Source organism: Myotis daubentonii, chromosome 4 (assembly GCF_963259705.1).
Source record: "Myotis daubentonii chromosome 4, mMyoDau2.1, whole genome shotgun sequence".
In the NCBI taxonomy this organism is placed as follows: domain Eukaryota; kingdom Metazoa; phylum Chordata; class Mammalia; order Chiroptera; family Vespertilionidae; genus Myotis; species Myotis daubentonii.
Genome location: NC_081843.1, coordinates 10291610 through 10311008, shown reverse-complemented (window position 1 = coordinate 10311008; position 19399 = coordinate 10291610). Strand labels below are relative to the sequence as shown.

Sequence of the window (19399 nt, the reverse complement as noted above, 5' to 3'; positions counted from 1 at the left end):
AGGGGCAAGGCTCCTGGGGTCAGGCCCCACGGCGGGCGGGGGGCGATGGGGGGGGAATAAAGACCCTAAAAACAAACAAAACTGCAGCCCCGCTCAATAGGGGACTTGCTGGCCCATCACAGACAGGAGATCAAGAGGCCGACTCGCCCCTCTGGCCACACAGCCAGTAAACCCAAGCGTCTCTCCGCCCTGGGATCTGCTTCCTCAGTGGAGACCAGGCTGAAGGGACGGTCACCCTGCAGCCTCCACAGGTGCCCACACGGATGGCACCTGGGCTCCTCCCTCAAACAGTCCTGGGGGAGGGGGGGGGAGGAGACACTCCTCCCGCGATGCCCTCGAAGAGCCCACACTGGAAACCCAGGGAGGCGCTCCAGGTCCCACCTCCCCTGGCAGGATTCTCCTCCCCGTGGACAGGGACGACTGCACAGGTGAAGTGCGCACGGGCCTGCCAGGTGTGACCAGCAGGTGGCGCCAAAGGAGCCGGCCACGTGCTGAGGGCGGGCGCATGCACCTGCAGCTGGGGTCCTGGAGGAATCGGCAGACGCTGCCAGGGCAGGCCCCGTCCTCTCACCAGGGGCATCCCCCACCTGCAGCCGAAGGCAAGCTGCTACCAGGACAGTCTGGCTGAAGAGTAGGACTTTGGGTTAGGGTTCCCCGGCCTCCGTTTCCTCTCCACATTAGGCATGGGGTAGTCTCTAGCAACTACCTCAAGAAGTCAGGTCTTCGCTGCCCCTCCCCCCCGCCCACCTTCGCATTACGCTCCCCGTGACACAGGCGAGACGAGGGTTTCAATGCCCAGAGTGTACGTTTTATTGGTCGGCGTTGTACGGCACTAAGGCACAGTGTCTTTGCTTCCAAGAACTTGAGAGGAATGCAGAAGCAAGTGTTCTTCGGGGCCAGGACCCCCGGCCGCCTTTTTGGCTGACGGCTGGGCCTCGGACCCCAGCCCCAGCAGACCCAAGGCTGTGCTGAAGAGGTTGATAGGAGTGGAGCCGTCAGTGATGAGGGTCGATTTCAGGCCCAGGCTCTGAAGCAGTTTTACCTGGAGGGAGCCGGAGGGTGAGAAGACAGAGTCAGACCCCGGTCCCTTCTCTTGTCCCCTGGCCACTTTCTCTAGGGCGGCTACCACCCACTCATCGGACACTGCAGCTGCCCCCCAAGCCGTCCTCATAGGCTCAGTCAGGGATCGGCCAGGGGCCTCAGCGGGCGCATCGCCCTCATCCTGGGGTCGCAGAAGGCCTGAAAGCTCGGTCCGTCCCCGCAGCTGCCCCCAGGAGCTCACCATTCCACCCTTCGCCCGCCAGGCCTTTCTGGTCCTTAAATGCAGCAAGTTTCATTCTCCTGTGTCTTTGCACGTGGACCCTCTCCTGGAAGCTCTTGTCAACTCTGCATAGTTCTCAAGTGACCTTCCTTAGACCAACTAGTTTGAAATGCCACCTCCCCTTTCACGGTATCACCCACTTGACTTTCTTTGAAGCGCCTGTCACATGGTGTCCCATCTGTTTATTGTGCCCCCAGAAGCTCCGGTCCACTGCTGAGTCTAGTGCAGTGCCCAGTATGACACCATGCTCAAATGATACGGGTCAGGACCTGGGATACAGGGACAGTTCCACCACTCCCTCACCTCACCCCTCTACCCTCAACATCTCTCTAGTCAGTGATTCTCAACCTTCTGGCCCTTTAAATACAGTTCCTCATGTTGTGACCCAACCATAAAATTATTTTCGTTGCTACTTCATCACTGTCATGTTGCTACTGTTATGAATCGTCATGTAAATATCTGATACGCAGGAGGGTCTTAGGCGACCCCTGTGAAAGGGTCGTTCGACCGCCAAAGGGGTCGCGACCCACAGGTTGAGAACCGCTGCTCTAGATGTTGTATTTGCCTCCCGGCTCTGCCGTCTTGGTTCCCAGTACGGCACCAACACCCACACGCCCCTCCCCCACTCTCACCTGCATCTCTGGCCCTGCAGTGGCAAGGTCCCTGATGGTGCTGGGCCCCAGGGCCTCCGTCATCTGCTTGAACTTCTTCACCTCCACCTCGGCCAGCTGCTGGGCCTTGCTCACCTCCAGCTCCAGCTGGGACCGGGCATAGGCCAGCTCTAGTTCTCGTACTTTCTTTACCCGCTGGAGCTCAGCCTCCTGAAAGGGGAAAACCCAGCATTCTTTCAATCACGTGGGCCCCCAGGGACGGTCCAGCAAGTCACCTAGCCAGCGAGCCTGAGGGAACTGAGGTGGAAGCGAGGGGATTGTAAACTTAGTCAGTTAAGTGTGAATCCTGACGATGCCACCTTTTAGATAGTGACCCATGGGAGGCCCCTCATCCAAGCCTCAGTCCCCTCATCTGTAAATGCAACAATACCTACCTTCATGGGCTTTTGAACATTAAATAAGATCATGCATGTAAAACATATGCAATACCTGGAACAAAACCGCCCAACGTTCGAGCGCATATCACACGGAAGATGAGTATAGTAATCATCTGTCTCCCAGGCAGGTAGGAAGTGAATTGATAGAGGACAAGGGCTTTATAAACCACAAACATGTGAGTAGAGCGGAATATCAGGGCACTTGGTATGCCACTCGGCTGCAGGGACAGCAGGCCACACCCTTCCGGGGCATCTCCCCCACTCACCGTCTCAATGGCCAAGGCCTCTGCTTTCAGCTTGGCCTGCAGCACAGAGCCATGTCCCTCGATGCGGGCCGCCTCTGCGCGGGACTCCGCCTCTGCCTTGGCGGTCCCAGTGCTCTCCACGGCCGTGCTGGGGACACCCACAGTCAGCGAGACCCAGGAGGAAGCCCTGCCCTGCCCTGCTCTCCTCCAGCTCTGACTTGTGCTGCAGCCACTTTCACAAACACCCCCTGGCTCCCCCCACCAGCTGCTCTGTCAGAACCCTCAGCAGGCCATCTTTTCTTTTAGTTCTTTTTTTTAAAATATTGATTTTTTAAATATATATATATATATAGAGAGAGAGAGAGAGAGAGAAACATCATGCATTGTTCCACTTGTTCATGCACCTGTTGGTTGATTCTAGTATGTGCCATGACTGGAGCTCGAACCTGCCATCTTGGCGTATTGGGACGATGCTCTAACTAACTGAGCTACCCAGTCGGGACTTCCTTCAGTCATTGACCCACCTCAGAGCCTCCAGCTCCAAGAGTTCCCTGCGCGCTTTCTCGGCTTCTGATTGGTCCAAGATCTTCTGGCGCTCAAGCCGGCCGCGGGCTTCTTGTTCTAGTCTCTGAGCCTCATGCCTGGATGGGAGAGAGCAGAGAAGGTGCTGGTGTGGGGCAGAGCTGGCACAGAGCTCCAAGGGCAGGGACCACTGATCTACGTGGGACAGAACCTGGCCCGTGGGAGGCACCCAACATGAAACAGAAGGACCATGTGCGCACTGCGAGCCCAGCACGATTCTGGGCTCAAGGGAATGCGGTCATGACCAAGGCCCTGCTTTCCTACAGCTTACCATGCAGGGGGAAAGAAACAAGTAGAGGAGGACGATTTCAGACAATGGCCCGTTCCCTGAAAGGGAGGACACCGTGGCGACTTGGTGAAGAGGGTGCCGCTGCAGTTGGGGTAGAGAACCATGGGCTCTCCAAGGAGGTGACCTTCGGGCTGAGGCCCGAGGAGGGGCCTGTCCTGCAACTCCCAAGGGGCGGACCCTGGGAACAGGGAGCAGCCCGTGCAGAGAGCCTTCAGCTCGACCGTGCATTTGAAAAGCAGAAAGGAGCTGGTGGTGTGATGCCAGCAGCAATCAAGACTCAACTACAGCAAGACTGTGCACACAGCCCACACAGGGGCGCACCTAGCGTGCCCAGCTCAGGCGACTGGGGAGGCTGAGCCACTGGGCCCTACAGGACACCTACTACGCAAGGCCACTCTGCCAATTCCAGGAAACATAGCAGCTCTACCTACTACACAGAAATAAACACAAGGAAGCAGCCAAAATGCGGAGACAAAGAAACATGTCACAAATGAAAGAACAGAAGAAATTTCCAGAAAAAGAACTAAGTGAAATGGAAGCAAGCAAAGTACTAGATACAGAATTCAAAACAATGGTTATAAGGGTGCTCAAGGGCCTTAATGAGAGCTTCAAGGGACTTAGTGAGACTTTCAAAGACATGAAAAAGGACCAGACAGAAATTAAGCATACACTAATTAAATTACTTACAGGGATTCAACAGTAGAGGATTCAGAGAATCAAATCAATGATTTGGAATATAAGGAAGCAAAAACACCCCATCAGAAGAGCAAAAAGAAAAAAGAATCCAAAAATATGAAGATAGTGTAAGGAGTCTCTGGGACAACATCATGTGTACCGACATTTGCATTATGGGGGTGCCAGGAGAGGAGTGAGAGCAAGATATTAAAAACCTATTTGGCCGAAACCGGTTTGGCTCAGTGGATGGAGCGTCGGCCTGCAGACTGAAGGGTCCCAGGTTCGATTCCGGTCAAGGGCATGTACCTGGGTTGCGGGCACATCCCCAGTAGGAGGTGTGCAGGAGGCAGCTGATCGATGTTTCTAACTCTCTATCTCTCTCCCTTCCTCTCTGTAAGAAATCAATAAAATATATTAAAAAAAAAAACCTATTTGAAGAAATAATGACAGAAAACTTCCCTGACCTGGTGAAAGAAATAGACCTACAAGTCCAGGAAGCGCAGAGAACCCCAAACAAAAGGAATCCAAAGAGGACCACACCAAGACACATCATAATTAAAATGCCAAGCGTTAAAGACAGAATCTTGAAGGTAGCAAGAGAAAAGCAGTTACCTACTTACAAGGGAGCAAGGGCCCATATGACTGTCAGCTGATTTCTCAACATAAACTTTGCAGGCCAGAAGAAAGTAGCAAGAAATATTCAAAGTGATGGAAAGCAAGGACCTACAACCAAGATTACTCTACCCAGCAAAGCTCTCATTTAGAATTGAAGGTCAGATAAAGAGCTTCAAAGACAAGAAAAAGCTAAAGGAGTTCATTACCACCAAACAAGTATTACATGAAATGTTGAAGGGTATTCTTTAAGAAGAGGAAGAAGAGATAGAAAATGTGAACAATAAAATGACAATAAATACATATCAACAATCAAATCTAAAAATCAAAATAAATGAACAAGAAATCTAATGAACAAAATAAACTGAAGAATAAAATAGAACCAGAGGCCTGGAAACATGGAACTGATGAATCTCAGAGGGGAGGGGATAGGGGGGTGGGAAGAGATTAACCAAAGATCTTATATGCATATATGCATTACCTATGGACACAGACAATAGGATGGTGAAGGGCGGGAACCAGCAAGGGGGGGGGGGGAGATATCTGTAATACTCTCAACAATAAAAATTAAAAAAAAAAACCTAAAACTAACAAAAACAAAACAAAGAAAGGAGCTGGTGGGCCTGGAGCCTGGGGAGAAGGCTGGAAGGGGAGGGGGGGGGGGGGCAGGGCTGCACTCAGAGTGCCTGCAAGAGCGCAGAAATGAGTTTGGTTCTGGCACAAGCAAGGTGAGAAGCCACAGGAGCAGGGTGGCATCTGGTCACACGCTAAGTGGACCATGGGGTCTTACCCACAGGACAACAGCAGACTGACCATCGGGGGATGCCATGTTATGCAGGGCCCAGCAGGGGGCTGGAGATGGAGCCCCTGGAGAGGTCTGGCCATGGGAGGCGCTGTGGGCGGCTGCCCTCACTCACTTGGCAGCTGCCTCCTGGGAGTTGGTGGTGATCTCGATGGCCAGCTGGACGCTGCGCTGCAGGGCGTCTCGGGTCCTCTGGTCCACAGGCTCCACCGACTGCACGTCCACGCTGCTGATCACCAAGCCATTTTGGGGGAAGACGGCCCGGTCCCGGGGCTGGAGCAGAGTCTCAGCGTCTGTCCCCTTGGGCTCCAGAGTCTCGAAGCCGAAGACGGCCGTGCGAATGATGCGGGCCGAGTTCTTGTGGAAGTCATCGAAGGTGACCGAGGCCACGGCCCCCCGCACCCGGGACGCTATGGCCTTGCAGGCGTCGCCCACGAAGTCAGGCACGGAGAAGAGCTTAGCCGCCTCCTGGGGGTCCTTCCGGTCACTCAGCTCAAAGTGCCTGTGAGCAAAGGGGCCCAGGACAGGGAAGCATTTTCCTCCAGGAAACACCTCTCTCACCTTCACATGGGACTCTGACACCACCCTCCTGGCTGGGCGGGGTCATTCAGGGTACAGAATGCTGGTCAGGGTGCACCATGTGCCAGTGAAGTCCTAAGAACCTTACCGTGTTCCCGTCTCATTCTCTCCGTCACTCTAGGACAGTGATGGCGAACCTATGACACGCGAACTCATTTTTTTGGTTGATTTTTCTTTGTTAAATGGCATTTAAATATATAAAATAAATAGCAAAAATATAAGTCTTTGTTTTGCTATGGTTGCAAATATCAAAAAATTTCTATATGTGACACGGCACCAGAGTTAAGTTAGGGTTTTTCAAAATGTTGGCACGCCAAGCTCAAAAGGTTCGCCATCACTGGGCTATGCTCTTAGCGGTCATGCTCTAGCAGCCAAATACATCAGCACCTCATCGGCCCCTGTCAGGGTCCCAGCCACTCATCTGAGAGGTAAAGAACATCTCCTTGAGCCCTAGCTGGCTTGGCTCAATGGATAGAGCATCGGCCTGCGGACTGAAGGGTTCCGGGTTCAATTCCAGTCAAGGGCACATGCCTGGGTTGTGGGCTCGATCCCCAGTAGGGGGCGTACAGGAGGCAGTTGATTGATGATTCTCTCTTATCATTGATGTTTCTCTCTCCCCCTCTCCCTTCCTCTCTGAAATCAATATATATATATTTTTTTAAAAAGAACACCTCCTTGGGAGTAGCCGAGCATCACTTCTAGGTGTGGCTTATCTTCTCTATCTCTAGCAGCTGCCATGTGATCCCTCACTATGTACAGCAAGCCTGTCAAACTCAAAGGCTAACACCAAACAAATGAGGCCCGCGGCCCGTGAGTTTGACATGCTTGATGTCCAGGGCATTGTTCTGATGCTCATTGCATCCTTTCATCAGCCTGTGACATTTTATTTGTTTATTTTTGTTAATCCTCATCTGAGAATATTTCTTCCATTGATTGTAGAGAGAGTAGAAGGGAGGGAGGGAGGGAGGGGGAGAGAGAAGCATCAATATGAGAGAGACTAATCGATCGGTTGCCTCCCCCTTGCACCCAACCGGCCCGGGGATCAAACCTGCAACCCAGGGAACCTACCCATGACCCTTTGGAGTGAAACTGATGGTCATGTGTCACCCTCATTTGACAGATGGGGGAACTGAGGAAAAAGTGTCAAGTCACTGGCTCAGAGCCACAGCCAGCAGATGGCAGGACTGGGACGCAGACCCAGGTGGCTGGCCCCAGAGCACATACTCTTGACCATCTGCCCACACCGCCACTCCTGCCCGTTGTGTCTGATAGATGTACCGATAGCCTTGCAGCTGTGTGGCTCAATATGTGCCCGGAGTGTCCTCCAATCAGGTGCCCAAACCCCTGCTCCCGGAAGGGGAGCCCACACCTTCCCCGTCATTCCACGGGGGCATCGGATGGGTTTGGGGAACCCCTGCGTGCCCCTCTTGACCACAGCATAGAGTCAGGCGCTCCGCCTCATTCGCAGCCCAGCACTTGGAGGAGGCATCTCTCGTTCTCAGGGTCCTGCTGGGGCCGCTCCCGCAGAAGCCGCCATCGCCCGCCCCGCGCGCCCCTCCCCAGCCCGCCCCCGCCCGCCCCTCCCCGCCCCGCCGCCGCCCCTCCCCAGCCCGGGCGCCCCTCCCCAGCCCGCGCGCCCCTCCTCGCCCCGCACGCGCCCCTCCCCAGCCCGGGCGCCCCCTCCCCGCCCCGCCGCCCCTCACCAGCCCGCCCGCCCCTCCCCGCCCCGCCGCCCCTCACCAGCCCGCCCGCCCCTCCCCAGCCCGGGCGCCCCCTCCCCGCCCCGCCGCCCCTCACCAGCCCGCCCGCCCCTCCCCAGCCCGGGCGCCCCCTCCCCGCCCCGCCGCCCCTCACCAGCCCGCCCGCCCCTCCCCAGCCTGGGCGCCCCCTCCCCGCCCCGCCGCCCCTCACCAGCCCGCCCGCCCCCTCCCCGCCCCGCCGCCCCCTCCCCAGCCCGCCCGCCCCTCCCCAGCCTGGGCGCCCCCCGTCCCCAGCCCGCGCGCCCCCTCCCCGCCCCGCCGCCCCTCACCAGCCCCGCCGCGCCCCGCCCCCTCCCCGCACCTCCCCAGCCCGCCCCGCCCCTCCCCGCCCCGCCCCTCACCAGTTGTACGCGAGCTGCAGCTGCAGCCGGGCGTGGTCCGCGGTTTCGATGGTGATGACATCTGTAAAGAAGTCAGGCCCGAGCAGCAGGCAGAGCGCTCGGCGGGCGTGGGGGCGCTTGGGCCGCCCGGCCGAGAGGGACAACACTGTGAACTGCTCCTCAGGACCCAGCGACACCAGCTCCGGCCCAAACACCACGCTGCGGAGGGAGGCGGGAGTGAGACGCAGAGCCTCGCTGCCGCCCGCCGGCCGCCCGCCCGCACCCGGCCGGCCCTCACCGCGCTCTCTTCTCTCGGTAGTCGTACACCTGCACCGCCGCGTTGTGCGGGACGCGGTAGCTGACCACGCGGGTCTTGTTCCGGGGAGCCGAGGGCAGCGCCTTGGTCGCCTCCTTCCCTCTGTCGGCCAGAGGGTCCTGCCCCTTGTTGAGCAGCTCCTCCACCCCCGGAGGCAGCTCCTTCTCCCACAGGACCTCGTCCTCCGTCAGCATGTAGGTGCTTCCGATCACCGCGCGCACCTGCCCGGGACAAGGAGGGGTTGCGGGGAGGGAGCAGCGGAGAGACCCACCGGCAGCGGGAGCAGGGCTGGCGGGGCAGTGGCCCGGCCATTCCACAGTCTCTGGGATGAGGCTGCGTTCACACCCGCCACCTGCGGGCTGTCACGGTCACCTCCGGGCCTCAGTTCCTCACCCGCTAAGGGACCCCTCGGCGGCTACCTCACAGGGTTGGGTGAATGACATCTCACATGTCTAGTGCTGAGGACTTGGCACATAGTAAGGGCCTGATATTATTTCTTCTGGAATTTTCCTTCCTGGGCAGCTTGGCCGGTGTCCCAAGGACTGATGTCATCCTAGGGACCAGGCGGCATACACTAACACTCCCTGGATTCTGAGCTCTGCTTGTAGGTTGGACTCTTAGAGAGAGAGGTCAGAGATGTGGTCCCAGGTCAAACCAAGGTCAAGGTTTCAGGTGAGGGTCAAAGAGCAAGGACTCTATCGGGATAAGGGGCTGGGGGAGGAGGTCGGTTCTTACTGTTCCTCTGCCCACCCCAGTCAGGCCCTGACGCCAGGGGCCAGATCTGCAGTGGGAAGAGTCCCCACCCTGCACCCTGGCTCACCTTCTCCCTGGGGGCGCGTCTAAAATGTGAAGTTCGATGTTTAAGACCAAGGGAGGCAAAGGCACATACTCCACAGAACGCCCTCACGCCTGCCCGCCGGTGGCTCAGCTGCTATCGGTGCCACTGACGCCCTCCGGCCTGCACCTCGCACCTCGCCCATCGGCCTCCCCCTCGCCCAGCGCAGCGACAGGTCCAGCCCTCGGCAGTTACCCTTCCTGTCTTGATGTCCTGCACGTAGATGCCCTCGTTCTGGTCCAGGGGGATGGCCTGGCGCTCCTCCACCACCTCCACCATGGCAGACGGCACGTACTCCAGGGGGCCACGGATGAGCCAGTGGTCGCCAGCCTTGTGCGAGACCTTCTCCTCACCTTCCCCCTCCTCCAGGGGCTGCAGGGCCCTCAGCAGCAGCCCCTGCTGCTCCGACAGCACGTACACATCCTGGATCCCTCGCTCCAGCCTCTCCCCCGGCTGGAGGAAAAAGGACTTCTCTCCCTGGTGGGGAGACACCGGGTCAGGAGCCAGCACACCCAGGCTGGCGGGAGCCTCTGATGGCACCACCTCTGCCAGCCCCTGGGCTCTTGTTGAGGACAGGAGCCCCCAGAGCACTCCCCCCTCACCCCCCGTTATGATACCGTGAAGTGTTAGCTGGACCCTGAGGCTCTGCAATGCCTGCAGGTCCCAGCTGGTCCAACCTGCCCTTAAGATTCTGTGAATTGTCAGGACCTGAGTCCTCACAAGCTCAACAGGTAAGAATTAACATATTGTCACTCCTCATTTCTCCTGTGTTTTGTTTTCTTGGGATGGTGTAGTCTGAGTATTGGCAAACTCTGGTTTTGGGGCCAAATCTGGCCTGCTGCCTTTTAAAAAAATATACAGGGGTGGGCAAAAGCAGGCTTACAGTTGTGAGTACACGAAAGTTTATTCTTACATTTATTAATTATTGTATTATTAACCTATTTTGCCCACATCTGTATATATAATCTACATGCTGTAAAATTTACCCACTTCAAGTATATAATTCCATTGTTTTAGTATAGCCACAGAGTTGTCCGACCATCACCACAATCTACTTCCAGAACATTTTCATCACCCTGAAAAGAATCGCTGTACCTAGATCAGTTACTGCCCCATCCCCCCCCAGCCCATTTTCTGTCTCTATGGATTTACCTATTCTGGACGTTTCATAAAAATGAACTCATACAATATGTGGTCTTTTATGCCTGGCTTCTTTTGCTTGGCATGATGTTTTAAGTTTATCCACGTTGTGTCATGCTGATCATCAGTACATGAACTTTAGTTCATGTTCATTTCCTTTTATAGCTGAACTAGAGGTCTGGTGCATGGATTTGTGCACTGGTGGGGTCCCTTGGCCTGGCCTGCGGGGATCGGGCTGAAACCAGCAGTCCGACATCCCCCGAGGGGTCCTGGATTGCAAGAACTTTCCCCCCCTCCCCCCTCCCCCTTGCCCTCAGATTCATCAGTCTCTTCCAAATTTCCATGCCTGTGTGTTGAGCATCTTCCCCCTGGTGGTCAGTGCACATTATAGCTACAGGTCAAACAGTCACTTAGGCTTTTATATATATACTAGAGGCCCGATGCATGAAATTCATGCACAGGAGGGGTGGTGTGGATTCCCCTCAGCCTGGCCTGCACCCTCAGGGGATGTCCGACTACCAGTTTGGGCCCAATCAGACATCCGTCTCGCAATCTGGGACAACTGGCTCCTAACCACTCGCCTTCCTGCCTGATCACTCCTAACCACTCTGCCTGCCTGCCTGATCGCCCCTAACTGCTTGCCTGCCTGCCTGATCACCCATAACCGCTTGCCTGCCTGCCTGATCACCCCTAACTGCTTGCCTGCCTGCCTGATCACCCATAACCGCTTGCCTGCCTGCCTGATCGCCCCAACTGCTTGCCTGCCTGCCTGATCACCCATAACCGCTTGCCTGCCTGCCTGATCACCCCTAACTGCTTGCCTGCCTGCCTGATCACCCATAACCGCTTGCCTGCCTGCCTGATCGCCCCTAACTGCCTCTGCCTCAGCCCCCACCGCAGCTTCATCCAGAAGGACGTCCGGAAGGTCGTTTGGCTGTTTGGTCTAATTAGCACATTATGCTTTTATTATTATAGATACTAGAGGCCCAATGCACAAAATTTGTGCAAGAGTAGGCCTTCCTTCCCCCGGCTGCCGGCACCAGCTTCTCTCCGTCACCCAAGACCCGGGCTTCCCTCACAGCCCGGCTTCGACTGGAAGGATGTCCGGTCTAATTAGCATATTACGCTTTTATTATTATAGATAGATGATATTCCATTGTATGGATATACCGCAATTTTTTATCGATTCATCAACTAATAGACATTAGGTAGTTTCTACTTTTTTCTGCCTGTTTTTGCAAATAAAACGTTACAGGAACACGGTAGCACCGTCCATGGACAAGCGCTCTGTGCTGCTCTCACAGAACAGCCGAGCAGAGAGCTGCAACAGAAGCCATACCTACTGATCGCAAAGCCCAAAACATCAGCAATTTGGCCTTTATAGAAAACGTTTGCCAACCTGTTAATCCCTTGTATAGTTCAGAGAGGGGATGAGATAAGGGTTGGGAAGGAGGGTAAACCAAGAGTTGTTTGTTTGTTTGTTTTACACAGAATGACGTTTCCAGGAACATGAAATAGAGAGTTTCCCGGTCTGTCTGCAGCGTGGGGCGGGGCCAGGGCGGCGCTCCCAGGGAGGCAGTGTGACTTGAGGTCAGGGGCTGCCTGGGAGACCAATGGGTGCGTGTCTCGGAGCTAGAACCTAGTGCACCAAGGCACAGAGGGAGCCACGACAAGTGGGCATTTCCAGAATATGGAGCTGGTGCGGGAGAGAAGGGAGAGGTCCGAGCCCCTCCTGCCACTGGAGGACATTCACTCTGGGGGGACGTGGGGGCACCTACCTTGACCACAAGCTTTTGCCCCAGCTGGTTCTTGCCATCCGGTCCAACTGGGTCGAGAATCACACAGTAGTTGCGGGGGCCCAAGGTGGTGATAGGCACGACCCCCAGCACCTCCTCGTAGACATCGGGCACGTGGGCCTCCGTGTCCTGCACCGTCACCAGCCACTCCTCCCCAGTGCGGCGGGCCACTCCCCTTGAGTCACGGAAGTTCTGCAGAGCCCGGAGGTGCAGCGCTGTCTGCAGAGCAAGACGTTGGGTGTTTGAGCGAACCCCCCTCGGACTTCCTCAGGGGGCCTGGGAGCCCCGGTGGCCACCAAACACTCCCGGGTCTCAGTGCCAGTTCCTGCCACCCGGGAGGACTTCTTCGCCCTTTCAGATGCCCCAGGATACGCCTCGGGTTACTGGCCTCTGAAGTTTTTCCTCCAGTGGCCCCAGCAGTATTGCTTCTCTTCTACGCTCATGTTACCATCTCTGCCACCCTGAGCGTTCCCTGCCCAGACGTCCCCTGACCCGCATTCACCAGAGCACAGACCTTTTCTGTGAGGATCACGGCGTCCACCAAGTCCAGGACCTCCTCGAACACTGCGGGGAGGTACGCACCCACCGAGCGGACCAGCCATTCCTCTCCTGGTGGAGCAGTAAGGGTCAAAGGTCACCCAAGCTGGCTCCCAGCTGCCCCTGGCCATAAACCCAGGCAAGTAACCTAATTTTTGTGTCTTGGTTTTGTTATATGGAAAATGGGAATAGTAGTGACTCAAGGTTGTTTGGGGACCAAATAAGTTACTATTTGCAAAGCATTTTGAGTCACACCTGGCAGAGTTAGCACTGCATTTAAGACATTGTACATACATCACATTTGTCAAACACAAGTGCCAATTACATGTGATCACCCGCTTTGCTGACCTAGAAACTGCCCCAGCTCATGATAAAGGGTGAGGGGAGGGAAAGGCTGTCAGCATGATGGTCACAGGGTCAGGGCTGGACGTCGTCTGCATGAAGGCGGGTGGGGAAGCGGCTGTGGGCAGCCCTCGACGGCTGCAGCCACTTCTGAGTGGCTTTCCCCACCTCCCCCCACTTCCCCTGCAGTTGAGTCAAGCCGTGGCCTGCCCCCCCCCAGTGCTCCTCCACAGCCTCACCGGTCACCCTCTCCTTGCCGTCCCGGTCCCGGCACTCTTTGCGGGCCCTCAGCCGCAGGGCCTGGTTCTGCCTGATGATCGTGGCCTGTATGATCTCTACGACCTCCACCTCCTTCTGCGGGATGTATGTGCCTTGAAGGGGAGGAGGCAGAGGTGATGGTCAGCAGGTATCAGGGCTGCGGTGGGAGGCAGGAAGCCTCGGACCTCACGCCGGCCCAGTGGGAAGAACTCACCAGGTCCTTCAAATAGCCACTCGTCTCCTGCGACTACCTTGTCTCCATTCTCATCCTCAAAATCCAGCAACGCCTTGAGATGGAGCGCCGTGTTGGGCAGCACCACCTGCAGCGGGGTGATGTCCTGACAGGGAAAAGGGGGGTCATGGGGCATCCAGTGCTGTGACCCCAGGCGTCCAACCTGCTGCCTTGGAGGTCAGAACCCACGGCATCCATCTTTACACAAGCCCGAAATGAGACCCGGAATGAAACGTTCAAGATGGGGGGAGTCCCCAAGCCACCGGGTCTGCAGGACGGAGCGCTGACAGAGCGAGAGGCTGTCGCTGCTGATGAGCCAAGGACATGCATTCCTCTGGGGCGAGAGCTTAGTCGTTTTGAACTAGAAATGTGGGCAGGGAACTGGGTCGAGGCTGGAGGGGAGACGCGGGGAAGTATCTGGAAAGCTGAATAAAGTCATAGCTCATGGCCCAGCGTGCACTGGGCCCTCTGGGAAGTACAAGGCGGTGGGAAGGTATAAACTGCTAAACAGGCACATTTAAAGCCTGGGGCTTTGTTTTCAAGGTCGCCTCATGGTCGCCAGAGAGCCCTTCCGTCAAGAGGGGGGGGCCTGCCAACGAGCAGCCACCCGCTTTAGGAGTTTGCAGAAGTGTTTCTAGGAGCAGGACTTCACTTGATCTGAGGGAGGCAGGCAGGTAAGGAGAGAGGCTGAGCGAGGCCAAGGAACATGACCGAGGTCACAGGACGAATAAGGAACAGAATCAGGACTTGAACCTCTTTGGTGAAGTCCACCCGCTGCTCCTGACTCCAGCTGAGGGCACAGGTCAAGTACCTCTGTGGTGCCCACTGGCCACACACTGGGGGGTGGGGGGAGGCACAGCTGGAGGCTTACTGCGCTGCCAGGCTCTCCCCTGTACACCTCACGTGCATGGCGCTCAGCTGGCTGTGGTGGGGCAGGTCATACCTCGTCATCATGGGCTTTAGGTTCCAGCAGGTGATGAGACACAGACACAGACCACTCTCTCAAGCAGGCGGAGGACAGTGTGAAGGGAGAGCGGTTCAGAAGTTCAGGCGAAGGAGAAGTTGTGGCATGTGAACCGGGGCCCAAAGGAAGAGCTGGCCTTCGGTAAAGGTGTGGGAGCAGGAGAAGGTGGGCATTGTGGGGAGAGCCCGTAGTCAGTGTGTTTTCCACCTCCCACATCTCTTTTTAAAAAAACGTTTAAAATTGATTTTCAAAGAGGAAGGAAAAGATAGAAAGATCATTGATGAGAGAGAATCATTGGTCCGCTGCCTCCTGCACGCCCCCTCCTGGGGATCGAACCCACAACCCATGCATGTGTTCTTGACCTGGGACCCTTCAGTTGGCAGGCTGACACTCTACCCATTGAGCCAAACCGGCTAGGGCCCCACATCTAGTCTTTCACCACTTCCTCTCTGTCCCATAGCAAATCCCGTCTAACTTCCTCTATCTCTGCCAACACCCTCACCTAAGCTGCCAACATCTCTGGCCTGGATGATGGCAATATCTCTTCTCCCACCCTACTTCCCTCCCTTCCTCTCTCTCTAAAAAAATAAATAAAATAATCAATGGAGAGAATATCCTCAGGTGAGGATTAACAAAAACAAAAATAGCCCTAGCTGGTTTGGCTCAGTGGATAGAGCTCAGCCTGAGGACTGAAGGGTTCCAGGTTCGATTCCGGTCAAGGGCACATGCCCGGGTTGCAGGCTCGATCCCCAGTAGGGGGCATGCAGGAGGCAGCCAATCAAGGATTCTCTTTCATCATTGATGTTTCTCTCTCTCTCTTCCTCTCTGAAATCAATAAAAGTAAATTAAAGTAAAAGCAGATAGGGGTAGGCATAAAGGGAAGGGGAGCCGAAACCAGTTTGGCTCAGTGGATAGAGCGTCAGCCTGCGGACTGAAAGGTCCCGGGTTCGATTCCAGTCAAGGGCATGTACCTGGGTTGTGGGCACATCCCCAGTAGGAGGTGTGCAGGAGGCAGCTGATCGATGTTTCTCTCTCATCGATGTTTCTAACTCTCTATCTCTCTCCCTTTCTCTCTGTAAAAATCAATAAAATATATTAAAAAAAAAAGGGAAGGGACAGATCTGAATCCTGCCGACGGTCTCAATTTCTAACTAAGCAGGGGAGCAAGCTGCTCAACGCGAGGACGGGAACTAGGAAGAGCGGAGAGGGTCAATGTTTGCAGCAGGCAGAGGGGAAATGGAGAGAGACGTGATGAGCAGGGCTTGGGCTGGAAGGAGCCACTGGACCTGTTGCCTGCTTGATACTGCTGTGGCGGCAGAGCTGTCCACAGGCTAGCACACCCATCGGAGTGTGAGTACAGAAGGGTAGGTGGTAACCCTGGTCCAGGACCCGGCTCTGCCGCAGGCCCAGCGCGTAGCGTTAAAATGAGGAGGTTCTGTCGGGGCAGGAAAGCAAGGCCCGGAGAGCATCTGGGACAGAAGATGGGATCGAACGCCTTCAGGGGACCTGGCCACAGAGGAGGGCAGGAAAGGAGGCCGGTGGCAGGAAGGAGGCCGGGGTTTAGTTTAATTTCGGGGGGAGGGGCAGGCTGGAGAATAACCAAGCCCGCACTGGACATGGCCCTGGCGGGGCTGAAGCCGATCAGAAGAGGCAGCGTCAGAGTTGAGGTCAGGAGAGCCAAGTGGTTGACAGGCTCCGAGGACAGGAGGGTGGGGGAAGGGAGGCCCAAGCCAGGGGCCACCCTCGGTGCAAACCCAGAAAGGAAGTGGCTCAGGCAGAGGCCAGTCTGACAAGAGTGGGAAGAAGCATCGCAGGGGCCCTGGGCTGAGGGAGGCCCGGCCCCCCTGGACTGGAGCACGTGGGTTTGAGAGCGTGAGCTGCTGTGGCTGGAGAGCAGAGGTGAAAGAGGCAGGGATGAGGGAAGCTTTCTGTCCACCCCAGGGAGCTTTTAAATACTCCCCGCCCCCCCTCCCCCCCCCCCCAGCCGGGATTTAGCTGGTCTGAGGTCGGCCTAGAGATGGGTGATTTTCAACTTCTGACAGTTTCAGACTTAAATAAAGCTGATTCTGAGGCAAAGAATACCCCGAACTCTTCACTCAGAGTCCTCCAGGGTCAACATTCTAATTGCTCCTCTTCGCTTTCCACCTCTACACACACACTCCGCAAAGCATTTACATCTCAGTGGACAGGGATGTCTTGGGGTTCCCTGGGTCACACGTCTAGGCTTCCAGGATCGGGAGGCGCCGCTTAAGCAGAGGAACCCAGAGTGAAACGGTGTGAACGGGCAAGGAGGCGAAGGCAGGACAGTGACGGAAGCGAAGGTGGGACGCCCGCAGGCTCAGGGCCTGTGCGACAAGGAGGGCCTGGCTGCCGGGGCAGCCTCCGGCGCCCTCCCGTGGGAAAACCGGGCGTCTGAACCTGGGCCTCATCTTGCCCGCCATTGCTGTCACTGCCCACCAGCGTCTGGCACTGTTTGAATGAATAAAATGCTTACTCTTGGCACAAGCCATTCAGTGCCAGATTGGCCGGGAGTTCCCAGCAGGCTCTGGAGCCTGGTTGGTTAGGTGGTGAGATGGGCTGACAGCTCTCAAAAGGGCAAGTCTGTTGTGGGCAGGTGAGGAGGAAGGGCATTTGGGGAAGGCCGGTGGAGGGGCAATGAGTCGATTCCACCCCCAGTGAAAACCAGGCGCGCTGCCGCCGTCCCCTCCCACGGCGCCCGTTTGCGTCCCCTCCTGAAGGCAGTGTGGTAGCAGGACAGGTAGAGAGGGTCTGGGGGAGGCAAGGCGGATACCTTTTCCAGAACCTCCCCTGGGTACAGGGGGAAGGGATCCTGGGCCAGCCGGATCTCCAGGTCAGCGTGGCGGAGCCGTACTTGCCCCGTGACATTGAACAGCACCGAGCCCTGCGCGTCCCGGGACACGGGGTTGGCCACTGTGCAGTAGTGGCGTGGGGGGACGGTCACCATGCACAGGGGGGCGAACAGGACCCTGTTGGAAGGGAGAAGTGGTGTGAGGACCCGGGGGACTTCCACTCCCCAAGGAGGTGGAGAAGGGGAGAGAAAGCTTCCTGTGACCCAAGTGAGGGCCAGTCCTCAGGAGAGACGGATGATCACGCCAGCTAGACCAACAGACCCTCCCCAGCCCAGGTGCCCCCACAGCCCAGCCCTGACACCAACCTCTCGTTGTCCTGCCGGATGTAAGTCTTTGGCCCAACCTCCACACGGGACACGTTGCTGTTCTGGTCCAGCACATGGATGTAGTGGTAAGGGGGGATGCGGATGATGGACTCTTCAGTTGCCATGGTTACACCTGTGCCTGGGGCAGATGGGTGAGGAGAAGATACAAGATGAAGACGGGTGGCCTAGGAGGAGGCAGGCATGAGCCTGAAGACTGGCTGGAAATGGGGAAGGACCTTCCTCTTCCAACTCAGATTATTCTACCCCTCCCTGTGCCCGTGCCCAACTCTTCCTTGTTCTTCCCACCCTGGGCAGCACAGCTCACCCAGATCTCACCCCTGCCAAGAACTGCCCAACAGTTACCCACAGACACCCAGGGCTCTCGGCCGACCCTTTCCCCCTTCCCATCCGCTTTCCGGCCTGAGCTGCCTGCACGTTCCCAACCTCAGCCCCCACGGTGGAGGAGCTGGGAGTGCAGGTCAGTCTCTGGGGGTGCTGTGGCTTCCCAGCACGGTGGGGGTGGGGATCGGTGGCTCCTCCAGCGGCCTTTATTTCAGGGGATCCTGAGGACCCCAGTATTCAACTGACAGCCCGTAGCCCAGGGATATTTGCATAATCTTTGCTCCTCCGCCCCACCTGTGCTTGAAGCAGTCCTGAGATCCTTGACGGAACCGATGCTCCTGTAGAATCAGCTGGGTCAGGAGCAGCACAAATTATTCCAGTTCTTTCCTCCCCTTTCTCTCTGGTCTGTTGCCACCCTCAACTCCCTGAATCCTGGGCGGCTCCGCCCAGTGACTGGCCCTCTCAGGAAGTCACACCTCCTACCTGAACCCGCTCACTGCCTCCAGGAGCCTTGGTGTTTGGACAACATGTACCTTTGGGTCACACAAAGGAAACCAAGTTAACTAAACAACTCAAAGACTTGTCTCCTGAGACTTCCGTCAGACATCTTAAAAGCCACCTGCTCCACCATTCATCCAGCTCCCAAGCTGAGCGAGAAATGCGGAGCCAGGAGGGAGAGTGGGCACAGGAATAAGAGGCAGGAGCCACGACCCTATAGAGTCAAGGCGAGGAGACCCAAGAGTTTTACTTGACCTATATAATCTGTAAAATGTCAATTTTGGGGTTTAGAAATTGAGAGTGTTCACAAACCCCCAATTCCTGCTTTTCTTGAATTAGGAGATAGACCCTACATTCCCACAGACAGAACTGGTTAGAGCCAAGGAGCAGCTGTGCCTTTGGGTGGGACACAGGTTTTCCTGCTTACCACAGGCCCCGCCACTCCCTGCTGCCTTCCACCCGGACCCTCACGCCACCTGCCTGGCTCCTGTTCAAAATACTGTAACTCAGCAGCATCCAATAGGACATCCTACAATGATGGAGATATTCTACATCTGTGCTGTCTTTGGGCTGACCACATTTGAAATATGGCTAGTGTAACTGAGGAAGTTTTTACATATATATCTATTGCTTTCAGAGAGGAAGGGAGAGGGAGAGAGAGATAGAAACATCAATGATGAGAGAATCATTGATTGGCTGCCTCCTGCATACCCCACATTGGGGATTGAGCC

The 19399-nt window shown here is 56.3% G+C and overlaps 1 protein-coding gene across 1 annotated transcript; it reads right to left on the bottom strand.

Moving 5' to 3' along the window:
- Positions 1-791: 791 nt before the first annotated feature.
- Positions 792-17955, bottom strand: MVP (major vault protein). Its single transcript, XM_059692320.1, has 14 exons — positions 17829-17955; positions 17445-17640; positions 13672-13795; positions 13439-13570; positions 12835-12929; positions 12303-12539; positions 9580-9861; positions 8532-8770; positions 8255-8452; positions 5690-6076; positions 3139-3255; positions 2636-2762; positions 1954-2142; positions 792-1042 (listed from the first exon to the last, which is right to left on the bottom strand). Exons 1-14 carry the CDS (start codon positions 17951-17953, stop codon positions 833-835), a joined length of 2658 nt encoding a protein of 885 aa, XP_059548303.1. The 5' UTR covers positions 17954-17955; the 3' UTR covers positions 792-832.
- Positions 17956-19399: the final 1444 nt, after the last annotated feature.